Genomic DNA, 14,866 nt, shown 5'->3' with positions numbered 1-14,866 from the left:
GTTGTCTTGGAGCTGAGTTACTTTTTGTGCTACAGCAAATAAAAGGCAGAATTCTCCTCTGGGATCATTATGCGCTGTGCAGCAGCTATGAATCTCATTTATTACACAGAATTCATTGGTGTTTCATCATTAAATGCAAAGTAATTGCAAAAATGGCGAACTGGCTTTTCTGTGTATGCTGCTCATTATTCTGTCATTTCCATAGGAAACAGTCCATGTAAGGTCTGCTTAAACATGATGCTGAGGAGCAAGCATCCCCCTGAAAATAGCTTAACCTTGTTCTGAGCAGATGTTTATGCGCTTAAACAGGAGGTCCAGCAGACAATGAAGTGAACCTGTCACGCTCACACTGGACCTCCCGTGTAACTCAAAGTGGTAATGATGACTGGGCTCTTAGGGCTCAGTTCCAAAATGCATGGAGAGATATACACGGAAAGGAATCTCATCCTGTTTGAGAGTTTGTTTGAGGATGTTACTTTGTTGCTGACTCACCATGTCCCTCTTTCTGAAACTGCTCCTTCCAGCAGTCAGTGCAACAACTTTGCTGAATGCTGTACAATGTACTGGTTAAAGGTTTAAGTGAGGCAATGACCTTATTTATACAGTGGACTTGTTTAACAGCTGTGATCGGAAAGTATATGGAAGGCTGACATAGACTGACTGAACTATGTCCTATTTCACAAACAGTGTTTGCTTTTACGGGGAAGTTTCTAGGAATAGTTAACTAATAGCTACCAGGTGGCAAGGGATTCCATAGCATTTTATCGAATCTGTATCCAGAATCGAATATGCTTATCAAATCTTGTTCCTTTATCAAATATTTTTAGGTAACTAAATATCTTTAGATTCTCTAAGCAACAAATAAATAATGTAAAGCTGCTGTAATCAATATTCTTTCTAAACTGTGACAATGTGAAAGAAGTTGCTGCAAGTGATGAACCCATAGATAATTATCACCAAACTCTGCAGTTCCTCTCAGCTCTATGAAGTTTTTCGACATCTCTCAGCTCACAGTTTTATGGCTGAGATAAACAGAGCTAAAAAAAGACAGTGAATATTGGGCATGTTACCAAGTAGAACTGGATTGAAAATCATTCCAGTTATCAGAATCCAAGCCTAGTTGGCTCCATCTGTAGGCCAAAGAAAATATGTTTAATGCATCTATATGGCTCAAGGTTCTTGCCATACTTTGTTACAGTGTTGATGTGTCCTTTTGTATAGTGTATCTTATTACCTGCATCCTTTTCATGCCCGAGGTCACCCTGAGCAAGACTCAAAACTGCAGATAGTAATGTTCAGCAGCTCATGATCTGAGGTACACCAGATGTAAAACATAGTTTGACTGCTCTTTCCCATAGACAAGATATTCCTTTTTCCACAAAAGAAATTCTGCCAAGCCAATATATGAAAAGGGAAAAAAATGGCCAAGTGAACTCCCGGAATTCAAATAGATTACCATGTGGGTGTGAGAATTGCTCTCTACTGATATAGCCTTTTGCTTTAGATCGACAACTGAGGCTGTTAGGAAGTTGAGTTGATTAAAATGACACAATTGGTGCTCGTTCAATCAAAAGAGAACAAGTTAAAACATATGAGTCTCCTGGCTGCACCCTAGACTCGCGAATTTCTAGGATCCCAGAAAACGGGAGTTAGAGCAACATCCTCTCTCTGCCATCTGATATTTCCACATTCTTGTCCAAGCCCATTTATTTTGGAAGCGTGTATGATTGAAAACCTAGAATAAGTCATGCTTTCGTGAAAAAACTAATGTAGCGCTTCACATTATTATAGATTGTGACACAATGAATCATAAAGGACCTGTTTGTTAATCTGTGGGCCCAGAGAGCTGGGACGGGGTCTGTAATGAGTAACTGGGGGGCTACAGATCGATGTGCCCTGCAACCTGCAGAGACCCGGGCTGTGCTTTCAGGTAATAAAACAGTAAGTTTTATGGAGCATGCATTAAACCCCCAAGGACACAGCTTAGGTAACAAACAGATTTACTCTACATTTGAAATCCATTCCTCTGTAATGGCAGGAATTTGTCTTTTTTTTTATTCTGAGATTCCTCTGAACTGGGCTGGTGTGTTTTAAGCCTTGTGTTAATGTTGATGTATGATATGGGCGGCTGGCTCTTCTCTAGCTCGCGCCTGTAGGACTTGTGTCATTATTGACTTCCAATGTGTGCTAGAGACCGTTGAATAAGCTTTGGCTGTGTGTGTGAATTAAATGGAAGCCAAACAACATTAGCCGCTGTCAGGTAGTTTGTCATAGAAAGGGTGAATTAGTCCACGTGCCCCCGTGTAACTCTTTTCTTATAAATGCCTTGGCACTGTCTCAAGTAGAGGTTATGGGAGGCATTGAAAGAAATGAAATAATAAACATGCTGCTGTGTAACCCCTCCTCCAGGGGTTGTTATCATGAATTTGAGTCTGCTTGTTATTCTCAGAATGCCTCCATCGCTCTGTAAAGTCAGGCCTCATGTCCTATCCAGACTGCCTGAATGGGGCGCATGTTGAAATGTAAGATCTGCTGAATTGCACCCACCAGGTCTTGTGGAAATGTGGTATGAATGGAACTTGCACACTCAGGATATCTTGTTCCACTGGAATATGTCAACATGAATAAATTTCTCAGCACACTCGTGACCTGCACAAAAGGTTTCCTCAGCTTCCTTTCACATTCTTAAGCAAAAGGAACGTAGATCGAGGATGACTGCTTTATCTCTGTGCTTTTGTTCTGTGATTGATTGCTTCCCCCACTGTCTGTGTTACTTTGGAAAAAAAAAAAAATGATTCACCGACCATTTAGTAGTTATTCTTCTTTTTTAATTTCTAAACAGTGCTTTTGGCTTATTTCCACCCTCCCAATACCTTGACATGGATGTCTAATAAAGACATAAGCAAGAGAGATGGGGAATCATTAATTATTTGTGTTTTCATTCTGCCTTCATTCTTGGTGTGCTTTCAACTGTGGCTTCCAATTAATATTTAAATACGGCTGATCAAGTTTTCACGGTAGCTGGGGGAAGTTCTCGTCATATGTAAACTGATCCTGAGTTTTGTCATGTTCATTCTTTGATGACTTTGTCTGGACTGGAGGTTGTTTTCTGCTTGGATGTACAGAGTTTTTGAAAACAAAACTGCCAGAATTTCCTTTGATAAATGAGATCCTGACAGCAGTTTCACTCAGTTGCAAAAATCCATGAAAAAACTCTTACTTGATAAACTAACAGTTGCAAATGAATTTAAATTTGCTTGCCAGGGAAGAAGAAAGAAGAAATCCAGTTGTTTAACGTACAGTATTTAGTCTGATTTATTTTAATTACAGCTCAGTACTTAGGATAAACTTCATTCCAAACTCCTCCGTGGCATGACTTGTATTTCCGTGTTGAAATGTGATGTGAATTGTGTCTTCAGGTGACTTCACAGTGTTTGCAAAGCAGATCATGATACTCATAGCTGCCTTCACGTACCCACATCTGTACTCAGTCCTCCAGTTTGGGGCACTTTCTCCTAAAACAACATTATGCTTCCTGAATGATTCTATTATTGTTAGCCTAATGAGAGCCATTAAAATGAAATATGTTATATTGTTACTTTCACTTCCAAGTGGAGCAGAAACTGAAAGAAAACTTTGAAATTCTTTACGAGGCTCAGGATTATGACAAATATTATTTGGCAGACATATTGACATATGTCATGGCCATCGCTACAGGGTAGGTCCTGTTGTTCGGTGACTGTGTTTTCCAAAGACTGGAAAGGCGTGATGGAGCAGACATGAGAAAGGATGTCTTTATATGCAGTGCCAACACAAACAATAGCCTGCGCCAGAGTAGACGGGCGCGCCGGGAGGTGCTCCTGGGGGCTCAATAGCCGTAGTGTTTTTGCCGTGGGCTTCGGATGCCACAGAGGCACAGTCTGCTTTGCCAGTGAAGGGCGGCAGAGCAAAGCCGCAAGTAACTGGAGTCCTGTCTGTGGAGTCCAGGGCTGAAGGAAAACGAGGCAAACTCTGCTAAATTTATTAGACAGCTGTGTGTGGAGAGGTGAGTAGTGGTGGAATGTAAGCCATCGCAGTCTGGGTATTATAGGAATGTGTAGGTTTTCATCTGTGTTTCCTCCTTTTATCTGCTTCTCTTCATCTGTGTCAGCATATTATGTAGAAGGATGTGTGGCTAAACACATATGCATCCATAGTTGATGCTGAATCAGCAATTCAAGAGCGAACATCAAATCAAACCCTTCTGTGCCATTAACACATCTGCCTACTAGAAACTTATTTATACTACATTCAGCTCTCTAAACCATAACATCATTTCATGCTTGACTGCTAATGAAATCTTGGGAGTGATTTGAATGATTGAGCAACATCAACATCAGCTATTTATCTGATCACTGATGCAGGCGGCATTGAATGGAATCTGATTGAAACAGCAGTTATTATCATTGTAAGCCTTCTAGTCAATTTACACAGTTCAATGGTGTCATTTAGCTTGTGGTGCCAAATTGATTGCATTGCCAGGCACACAAACATATGCATGCTTATGCACAAACAAACACACACACAGATCATTATTTTCGGGAACATCTCTGGTTTATGTCGAGTGACAGATTGTTTTTTTTAATTGTGTAGGCTTATGCTGACAAATGGCTCCTGGAAATCAATTCCAATCAGGACAGCAGAGAGAGGTTATTTTAATAGTGTTTAGCTGATGTTATACAAATATGGAGTCTGTTCGGTGATTGATTGGCCACCGTGGTGCTGCCAGGGAGGCAGATGCTTTAGGAAGGTTGTGGGGCTTTAAAATGCTTAAAAATTATTAACTGCAAGAGTACACACTGGCCAATTGTTTACACTGCACACTACATAGTTAGAAACAATATAAGATATGTTTTTGCATTAAAAGAAAAGGAAATTTGTTGAATAAACATAGTGTATATACCAATACAGAAAACATTTTTCTGTACTTTTTTTAGGGTAATCTTAGCGCTTGGGAATGAAGAAGATTGATGTAAGACATGCTGATGATCATCTTTGCTGTGCGACACATAGTACATGTAGACCACAGGACTTTCTCTGTGTAACTTGAGACAGGTGTGAGTCTGCCACTGCCTCAAATAGATTATTGCACCAACCCCTCTCTCTCTCACTCACACGCACACATTCCTGCCAACATCTCCTAACCAGAAAAGGCTGGCCTTTTTACATCGTGGTGCCTTTGAATAACCCAGCCCTCCTCCCGACTTGCAACCATGACATACACATCTGACCTCAGTCATCCTGAATGATATCCACCAGGCTTAGTGTCCCTCTTCAAGGGAATGTGTAGTATCATTTCTAACCAGTTGGTGGCACTGTCACTCTGAGAGCCCACTGTGGGATAGGTGTCATGGCTCTGACAGGCCTGTTTTGTTGGTCTGGCTATGGTGTCACACTCCTGTGTCTATTATGACCACCATGTGTATTTTTACCCGCTGTGGCCTTTGTCACATTCACAGTCAAGGCTCCTCCGAGCACAAACCACTAAACACACTAGTCTACTAAGTCTTGCACTGCTTTGCGACTGACCTCAAAATTTACTGTGTCATTGAAAAATGCTGCGCATCGAACTGCCACAAAGGAAACAGATAATGAGATGAAATCAGCAGGGCATTGAGTGGCCATTTACTGTCTCTGCATTCTTCCCCTTGTTCTTCACAGCATTGTTCGTCTCCCTCATAGAGTGTTTACCAGTGTGTGTCACCTCTGTGTATTTTTAGCAGGGCAGAACTGTGCTGTAGTATGTTTCTGTGCTGGGGTTGATCCACAGTGAAGAGCTTCAGAGAAATATGGTATCTGTTAATCGAGTGGACTGAAAGAAAAACACTGTAAATGGACAAACAACTTCTAATAATGGTAACAGTACACAACGCATGACCTTTATCTGCCTTTTATAGAGAGAGAGATAACGTGCATGCAATCAGGAGAAGGGCAGCTTTGGAGTCCTGTATTTTTGGATCCATGAAATGTTTTTTTTTTGTTTGTTTTTTTTTTATTTATAGAATTGCATATACAGAAAGGACTCCATAAACATGTGGTTGAGTGGTAAAGTAAAGCTTTGCTTGGTTTCCATTGAAAGGGTGTTATTCATGCCTTCATTTTCTCTGCCTTCACAGTAATTATGAGGATGGCAGAGAAATGCCCATGACTGGTCACTAGCCCCACATTTATATTTTTGGGCAGTTTAGAGACTCCACCCCACCTGTCTTGCATATGACTTTGGAATGTGAGAGAAAACCCACGCAAACACAGAGAGAGCAAGTAAAAACACACAAGTTAACAAAATGACCATTTTTGATACCTGGTGCTGCAAACACATTTCAGTCAGTACTAAAAAGGCATTGGAGTTCAATAGCCAGTTTTAGTTGTAGAGAAAGAATATATCAGACTGCTAGCAATTTAGTTAGTTAGTAAATAATGGTTTGATGCCATAAAACTAATCTCAGAAGTCATCTCCTGCAGTTTAGCTTTCAGTTTCCATGTGTCTGGACAAACATGTTGTTTCTATCTAGATTACTAAGTGATGTATGAACAGGAGAAAAGAGAAAATCTTCTCAGACATCACTTGCCACTGATGATCTTTGATCATTCCCATAGGATCCCACAGGCAACACATCTGCTCTAGCTTTGCTGCCAGGATGTGATGAGCAGAGGCAGCATATCCTTTAATTACTCGCATTTCAGCTCTTTTTATACATCTGCTGCCTGATCCTTCTTATGTACAAAAATTCTTTGTTTCTGAGAATTTACAGTGAAAATGTGTTTCTTTTTTGTTTCTTTTTTCCCCCCTCCTATACAAAGTCCTCTGTGTTCACGAAGCTATCCCAGGCCACTACATCTCATTTAGTATGCTGTTGTATCAAACTATGACATCAGCCCATTCTAATTGTTTCCAGACCAGGCAGGGGCTGAGTTTTCATTTTATTTTCCGTTTCAGTCCTTCAGAATCCAGCAAAAGCAGATAATGAGAAACGGTGCATGATGTCATGTAGACAGAGCATGCAGCGCCAAAATCTTGTGACCAAGTTTCCAGGAAGCTATTCTTTCCCCTTGCTGTTTCCTTTGCTGTCTTTTCCTCTGCTCTGTCTCTTTTCAAACTCTTTGCAATGGGGAAAATCTAAGTTGTTCTTTTTTTCTTCTGATAATATTCAGGTACTACATCTGTGGGAATGCACCTGATAAAGGCATTTGTGTGTAGCTGACCTGCAGATGCCTCTTTGGCCTTGTCCCAAGTGTAATGTATCTAATGCTCCTTACATGCAAACAAGAGGGAAGGGGAAAAGAAGGGAGGGCAGTGAAACTGAAGGTAGGGTTGATAGAGTAGGAGCTGAAATGCAGAAGACCATATGTATTGAGTTGAAGAAATGCCTTTTTATGAGCAGAGAGTGGGCCTCTGCTTGGAATTCTCTGACATCATTGTGGAGCAGAGCGCACTGCAGCCAGGACTCAGGAGATGGAGTGGGCCTTCACCAGACAGGACGACTAGACTGGATCGTAACAGTAACACTACAGGAGGAAGAGAGAGATGCAGAGGCAGGCAGACAGAGACAATTGCACAAGCTTGCTAAGTGTCCTAAAATTTGTGCAAACCTTTACAGCTCAGCTATATTTCTAATTCTAATTAGATAGTTTGAGCAGAGCTCTCCTTGATGCTTAAACTGATGCTGCCCTTGAGCCTCATGCTGAAACAATCATGTCCAGCGTGGGAATATAAGCATCACATGCTTGCCTTCAAAATGAGACCATGATATTGCTTCATATCTCATTACCAAACAAATACATTCTAGTGAGCCAATCTCTGTGGTCATTCAACAAAACACTTGCCTGCTCTGGGGCTAATATCTAATATTATGCACACATTTCGAAATCTAAATGCTTGCCTCGGTCTGCGCCTGTTGGGTGATAACATGTAACAAAATGATGAATAATCAGGATGCCAGTTTTATTTAAGGGACTTCCTAAATGGATTTGGTTTGGTTTCCTGGCGATCAGGAACACACTGATTTCAGTAAGAGTGGTGGTGAGAATGCAAGGCAGGTGAGATCTGTAACTTGAGTCAAGTATCTGCAGATCCACACGGCATTAGCAGCTGTAGTCACCAGAGGCAGGGCAGTAGTCTCCAACTGAAATAGATCAGCTGCCCAGTTACTAGTCTGTCTGCCTTTCTGCACATAATCATTCTGCCTGAGTCACACATTGCAAGTAAATCTGTGTGTATCCCCTGCTGTTATCCGAAACACATGTTAAAATCTGCAGTCCTTTTTAGTTTTGCTTTGTCTCTCGTTCTGTATCTTTCGTTTGAAGTCTAAGATGAAAACAGTCCAGAGAAGGTGATCATGTAGGGGTTTAGGCCTGTAATTAGACGACATCAACATCTCCCTCCAGAGACTGGTGTGTATCAGTGTGTGTGTGTGTGTGTGTGTGTGTAGATGATTGGTGTCCCTGTAAACTGGCTCCATGTGGGAGCCATTCTCCTCTGTTTCCTGTGCATGTTGTCATTAGATAGAAAATACCTTTGACTTGGGGGCAGTTTACCCCAACCCCCTTCTCTCAGAGGGGTCATTAGTCTCTGGGCTGTCTTAACAACACCGGGAAGTCCAGAGACGAGGCACCGTCAGTTTGGCGTCTGCCCTGAGCCTGAAGCTGGACAGAAGTCCTGGTGAGCTTTGCAATGATGGTGCAACACGGGTGGCATTTTAGCAGTATGACATTATGTGATAAATTAAACAATGTTGATTTAAAGGAGGTTTTTAAAAATAGAAGGGCTAGAGGTGAACCACTTCTACCGTGTTTTTTCTGCAGCAGAAAGACACAGAATCCTCTCTGAGTCTCTTCTTAGTGCACATCTTAACAGTCACGTCTCAACGCTGAAAGGTTCTATTAATAGACGTGCTTTCTTGTATTTGCCATCTCTACCCACTAAGTCATTTTCTTTTGTGCAAAAAAGGCTAACAGAAGGTAACTCTGACATTCAAACACTCCCAACCCCTGTTTCCGGTGACACTATCTTCTTCCTTTAGGCCACCGTCTCTTCATACTTTTTGTACTGTTTCGCCATTTCATCCCATTGCTGCTTATCTACTATGCCTATGTGCACCTAACTCGATCAAGCGGTCCGTCTCTCCCTCTCCCTTCTCGCTGTGCTTTTAATGCCTTATTTTATCTCTCATTCCTGACCCTCACTGTCTCGAGCTCTCCTTGTCATGTTTTCACATTCTCTGATAACATCCGTGAGAAATGTGATTTTTATTTTCCCTGTCCCCTTCTCTAGGGTCATTTGTGTGCCCCTTCCTTGCATAATTAAGTGTTGTGCGGGACATGTTTCATCCCCTTCTTGATCTTTCTACCCAGCTACAGAGGCACCACGCTCACACACCCCCTTCCCTGCACCCCACCCCCTTCCATACTGCTCAGGGCCTGGCAGAAACCCACACTCCCCTGTCTCCCAGCCTCCGCCCCCCTTATACTCCTACCAGCCCGGCGCACCGAGGACAGAGAGGAGGAAAGAGAAAAAGAAAGATCTCTGTTTGTCTGTCAGAGATTACAGACTGCCACTTAGCACTGACCATGTACGCCTACCATGCATAGGGAGCTGCTTTCACAAGGGAAAGAAAAGAAAATGTCTGCAAGGAATAGAGAGCTACAAGCTAAAGCAGATGGCAGTTTTGCATTTAGGCAGTAATGGGGACTGGTGAGGCAGACTGCTAATGTTTGGAGTACATCGTCTTGTGAGTGCTGGCCAGCATGTGGTGTTTGCAGTGTAATTCAGAGAAGACACAATCGCTGCTGGAACTGGAGCTGAATGGCTGGTAAGAGTAATAGGAGAGTCTAAAATGTGTTTGCTTTTAGTGCGGGTGTGTGCATGTGCATTTTGTGTGTTTTGTCATTAGATGAGGTTACACCAGTCTGCTATAGCATATAAGGCTTTGTTTAATAAACAGCAGAGAGACATGTATGTGTGTTTTGCGAAGAGAGGGAGCTTGGATCACATGCTGAATAAACTGCGTCTTTGTGCTGATTAAACTGCTTCTTTGTATGTTTTCACGTAATCCACACGAGGAGGTGACAGGAGTAAAGCGAAGCTTCAAGCGAAGTCACAAAGATCATGAATTTAAAAGTGCCACTTCAATTTTGACCCCCTCACAATGGAAAACGGATTATGTGCCCCTCTCATGTGTGTTATCATGGTGTGTTTAGTCTTACTGTACAGAATCCATCTGTGAATTGGATTGCTCCCACCTCCCGCTTGACTGAAGGGCATTCCTGTGGTGAGTCGTGGCCCTCCCGCTTAGCTGTGACTGTGTACTTTTTCATAACTGGATCTTAAAGGCAGGTGCTGAGTGTAGTGTGGAATATAGTTTAATTATTCATTACTAAAAGATAATGACAGGGGTTCTGTTGTTGTCATTTCTGTCTTGACAGAGTCTTGACAGGAGGGACGAGGTGGGACGCCTTGATTCAGACAGAATGAGGCCTGGCAGTTAATGGGGCAATTGTATTGATTTCTGATTACTCTAAGTAACAAGTATGTGGATGTCATCAACAAAACCTCAAACCACTTGTCACACTTGCAGTGGAGTACGTATTAATTTGCTGCATCTGTGCTGTGCTAATTAAGCTTTTATTTGACGTCCTCTTGAAAAATCTGCAGCTTCGTGCAACTTCACAAACGCTGTTAGAACTCATACCAATCAATAATCAACTAGCTTTGTGTAGGAAAAATCTGGTGCCTTTCACCTATTCATCAGTATGTGATGACGATGTGATGTTAATTTCTTAAAAGGTTGTGATTGGAGTTCTCAAGCAAACTAAAACAGCTTAATAGCTTTGTGTGCATGCATTATATTGCTATTAAAATTATCACTGGAAAGGTTATAATTTCTACTTGCAGATGGAAGTCATTCACCACATGCAGATGCATTCAAGGAAATTCAAGACTGTTTGTTTCTGATTTGTAGAGACACCCACGTCCTAAAGCTCTCAAACTGAAGTATAAAACTTACAGTAGTTATCAATGACAAGTCTCCAGTCGACTATATACTGTCTGCTGCAAACTCTCACGAGTGAAACTGTCAGTCTGCTGGCCAGTGCAGCTCTGAAGCTTGCAGCTATGTCATGTTGCAAATCCCCAACCAGCTCCCCGCTGTCTTTTTATAGTCGTTACAAAATCATCCATTATTATCGTTATTGGTGCTGAAATGAATTATATACCTAAGTATTTATTGGCAGGTTTACCTTCGAATGCTGCTTTTCATTAACATGTGACTGTATGGTCTACCTGTGAAATCTATTTTCCCACATTTGTGTTGTGAGGGCTGGTGCGTGCATCTGTATTTATGAGCTCTCTGAGTTACTATGAAGAGAGAGAAACATCTGCTTTTGTAGTGTCTGGAGCACAAGTTGTCAGTGTGTGTGGGTTGAAGTGTGATATGGATGTGCTGTTTACTTCGATTGAAAGGGTCAATCAAGGCCAGAAGAAGATTAAACGTACCCTAAAATAGAAATAAATAAAAATTACACAAAGGCAAGTCTAAACAGGTGGATGAGGAGTAATCAGATTACTGTTGTGCCTGTAGATGCATTGCATATGGAAAGATGTTTCTATAAATATATAATTATTTAGCATAACAACTGAGTAGGGAATTCAAGTATACTTTCTTATGCAGAAAAGAGCAAAAAAAAAAGATAAGCAGTGCCTTCTGGAGACTGCTCCGTCTTCTCTCTGACTTCGTTTGGAAGTTATGTTAGTTCCACACTACAGGTCTCTCTTCCTCCATAGTTCCAGTCTGCACTTCATTAGCCTTCTTCTATTCCCAGAACTCCTGTAGATGTGACTCCTCTTTTCCGGGATGGAGGAATGTTTCTCCCTCAGGTCCAACTGATGGAATAGGTTGAGGCCTGGGCAAGGGGCTGGGCCTGCGTGTTCAGGATGTGTTGAAAGGAAAGGAAAGAGAGATGGTGCCACCCCCCCACTCAAAATCCCTGGATCCCATGGCTGAAAATCACTGCCAGCTGAGCTGACATGCTTATCCATGGCTCCATCAGAACTAACAGGGGCTCCTTGTGGATAAAGAGCCAGACTGAGCGACAGACACCACTGAGCAGTTGTTACTATTGTCGTGATCTCGTATATCAAGAAGTGTAGAGGAACTATCACAGGATGTGGTCGTGGGACATTATTGTTTCACCCTTCACCTCTCAATGTTGGTTCTATAACCCTCATACGTTATGGATACAACATGTTGATATAAATGTTAACATGACTTTCAGAGTTGTGTCTGAACCATGTGGAGTCACTTCATCCTCCTCTCTGGAATAACATCATACAACTTCCCGCTCTGTTATAGTTCACTCCCTCTTTTTTCCTTCAACATCCATTACAGCTTAAAACGACAGTACCCCACCACCCTCTCCTCCATCATGAGCAACTGACCTCACTCTGTGGAGTAGTCAATGACCTCAGAGCAAAAAGTACTGCAGCACACACAGTCTGGATGCTTGGTTGGTAGAAAGTGAAGCAGAAAGAACAAAATGGAAGGAAATATGCTGTCTACAGGTCCCAGTGGGGAAAGGGAAAGCCAGAATTGTAGCTATAGCTTTGATTTTGTGCCTTGAGTAGGTTTGACTGGGTGAGAGAGCAAACCCAAGAGCTTATCTGTTTGTAGTTTATTGTGTTTTCAGTTGTTTAATGTAGATTAATTTCTCATTTCCAGAGTTATATTGTCATATTACATAAATTGAAATTTATTGTGGTTCATAAATAATTACAGAATTAGGCAAAACAATAGAAAGGCAATTACTCCCAACAAAATGGTACAGCAGAAAACAATACAGGAAAACAACATCTAATAATGAAAGAGTCTACAACCATGCTAGCAGCTCCTTGAGGCAGAATTTAGACCAGCATTAAAACTAATGTTAGCATGCTAACCTGCTCACAATGACAAGCTCACATGTTGACATTAAGTAGGTCTAATGTTTACAATGTTTAACTTCTTAGTTTAGCATGTTGGCATGCTAGCATTTACTAATTATCCCTAAACAGAAAGCACAGTTGAGGCTCTCATTAGTTTTGCAGGAATTTGGTCATAAACCAAAGCACTGGACAAAGTGACCTGTGACGCTATAAGAAAAGGTAGAATTTCATTGTAATTTGTCTAATACCTGTGGAGATATTTTAATCTGGACCAAAGTGGTGGACCGACCGGCTGACAGACAGATATCGCAGCTAATATGGCTAAAATTGTTTCCACAGACAAATTGCACACAACCTTTTTGGCATCAAAAGCACTACTAGCAAAAAGTTACAATATCTCTTCCTTCTCTGTTTTGAAACTGTGGTACACATTCTCAGTTACTTTCTCAGTTCAGTATATTTGCCGCAATACAATGTCCAGTCCTCTCAGGTCATTTTGAAATGAATATTGTACCCAAATGTTGCCTTTCACAATCAATGTATCCCAGCCAGTAATCAAACTTCTAATGCAGAAATCATGAAAACCAAAAATCACCACCTGCTGTATTCTGGTGCTGTGACAGCACGCAAGGTGTGACTTTTAACTCCGGGGATGGCAGCATCACAGTTTGCCACAACAGATGGTTGGGGAGAGTCGTCTCAGTGGCAGTTATGCAATGAAGTATGATTTCACTGTGTTGGTTTTATGTTGGTCCCGCAGTATAAAAGCTTTCTCTGTTGGCCCTGTTGTGTGCTGGTCCGTACGTCAACACTGTGTACCTCTTGCTCCACTGCAAGCAGTTAGCATTTACTTACCATGACTATGTCACGGTGGCCTTGGCTGACCCTGGGTCCTCTCTACTCTGACAGAAGGGTAGGAGGTCACTTAAGGTGATGCCCATAAATGTACTCTGCTGCAGCATTTGGAGGAAGTGAACACTGGCGCTACTTAAGGACATCATAATATTTCCACTTGCATCCAAACATCATAGCTGTTGCAATAAGACTAAATGTTTTCTGGATTCTGCCTAACAACAACTGGTAGTAGTTAGGCGGCCACACCATGCCAACATATTTTAATATTTCACACTTGAAAAGCAGAAGTGCCTTTTTTGGAAATAAGTATTCTCAAAGGCATTTCTGTTGGTCTAGAACGCTGAAGTGTGAAGCCCCTGCAGAGATGCAAAGTGGCTCAGTTGAGCTGTAATCACTTACAGTAAGCTTTGGATTTATATTCACTTTATATTACATTGCACTTGTTATACAAGAATCAGCAGACAGAAAGGGACAAATTGTAGGTTGTGAATTAGATTAAAATTTACAAAATGAAAAGGATGCATTGTAGGCAGCATGCCGGATCCTGATCACTACTAGGCTTTAAGTAATCATAGGTTAAGTAAACCGTAAAGGACCATCTTTTATAAACATTTTGTTGGCGTGCTGTGCTGTGTAGGGTTGCAAATCAGTAATCTATATTCAGTTGAGAGTAAGACTTTACTAATGTAGTCACAAAAAGGGTTAACAAAGACCTCTTCTGTTTGAACTTTTGACCATATTCAGTTCCACTTTTTCACTCATCGTTGGTTGCTGTTTGCTGGCAAGCTGTTGTTGCTGAATGTTGATTCCAGGCTGCCTAATAAAGGAAGTGGATTGTGTACACTGTATGGGTGTGTCGAGTCACAGTTCAAACACATTAGGCTGCCAGAGACCAGTGAAAACACTGTACCACGGAAGAGAAGAAATGTTAGTTAGCGTAATGTTAGTTATTGAGCAGGTGGGCACCACATGCAAACACATCTCAGCTATTTGTAAGGGACCTTTAAAGTTGTATTTGCTCTGTCATTCTACCCTAAACTGGACTTTGTAACATGT

At 41.6% G+C, this 14,866-nt stretch overlaps 1 protein-coding gene across 7 annotated transcripts in view; it reads left to right on the top strand.

Annotated features, from left to right (window-relative positions):
* LOC123974749 (IQ motif and SEC7 domain-containing protein 1-like) overlaps positions 1-14,866 on the top strand; it is a 96,734-nt gene that overhangs the window by 64,611 nt on the left and 17,257 nt on the right. The window contains exon 1 of one of the 7 annotated variants that reach the window (XM_046055632.1): positions 9,629-9,848. The exons of the other annotated variants lie outside the window; for them this stretch is intronic. Within the exon in view, the coding sequence (XP_045911588.1) occupies positions 9,784-9,848 (65 nt within the window). The 5' untranslated portion in view covers positions 9,629-9,783. Of the gene's footprint in view, positions 1-9,628; positions 9,849-14,866 lie in introns of those variants that run through there. 7 annotated transcript variants of the gene reach the window in all.

The sequence above is a fragment of the Micropterus dolomieu genome, linkage group LG08, assembly GCF_021292245.1.
Source record: "Micropterus dolomieu isolate WLL.071019.BEF.003 ecotype Adirondacks linkage group LG08, ASM2129224v1, whole genome shotgun sequence".
Taxonomy (NCBI): domain Eukaryota; kingdom Metazoa; phylum Chordata; class Actinopteri; order Centrarchiformes; family Centrarchidae; genus Micropterus; species Micropterus dolomieu.
The sequence above is the reverse complement of the archived record's forward strand: the minus strand, read 5'-3'. Positions and strand labels throughout refer to the sequence as shown.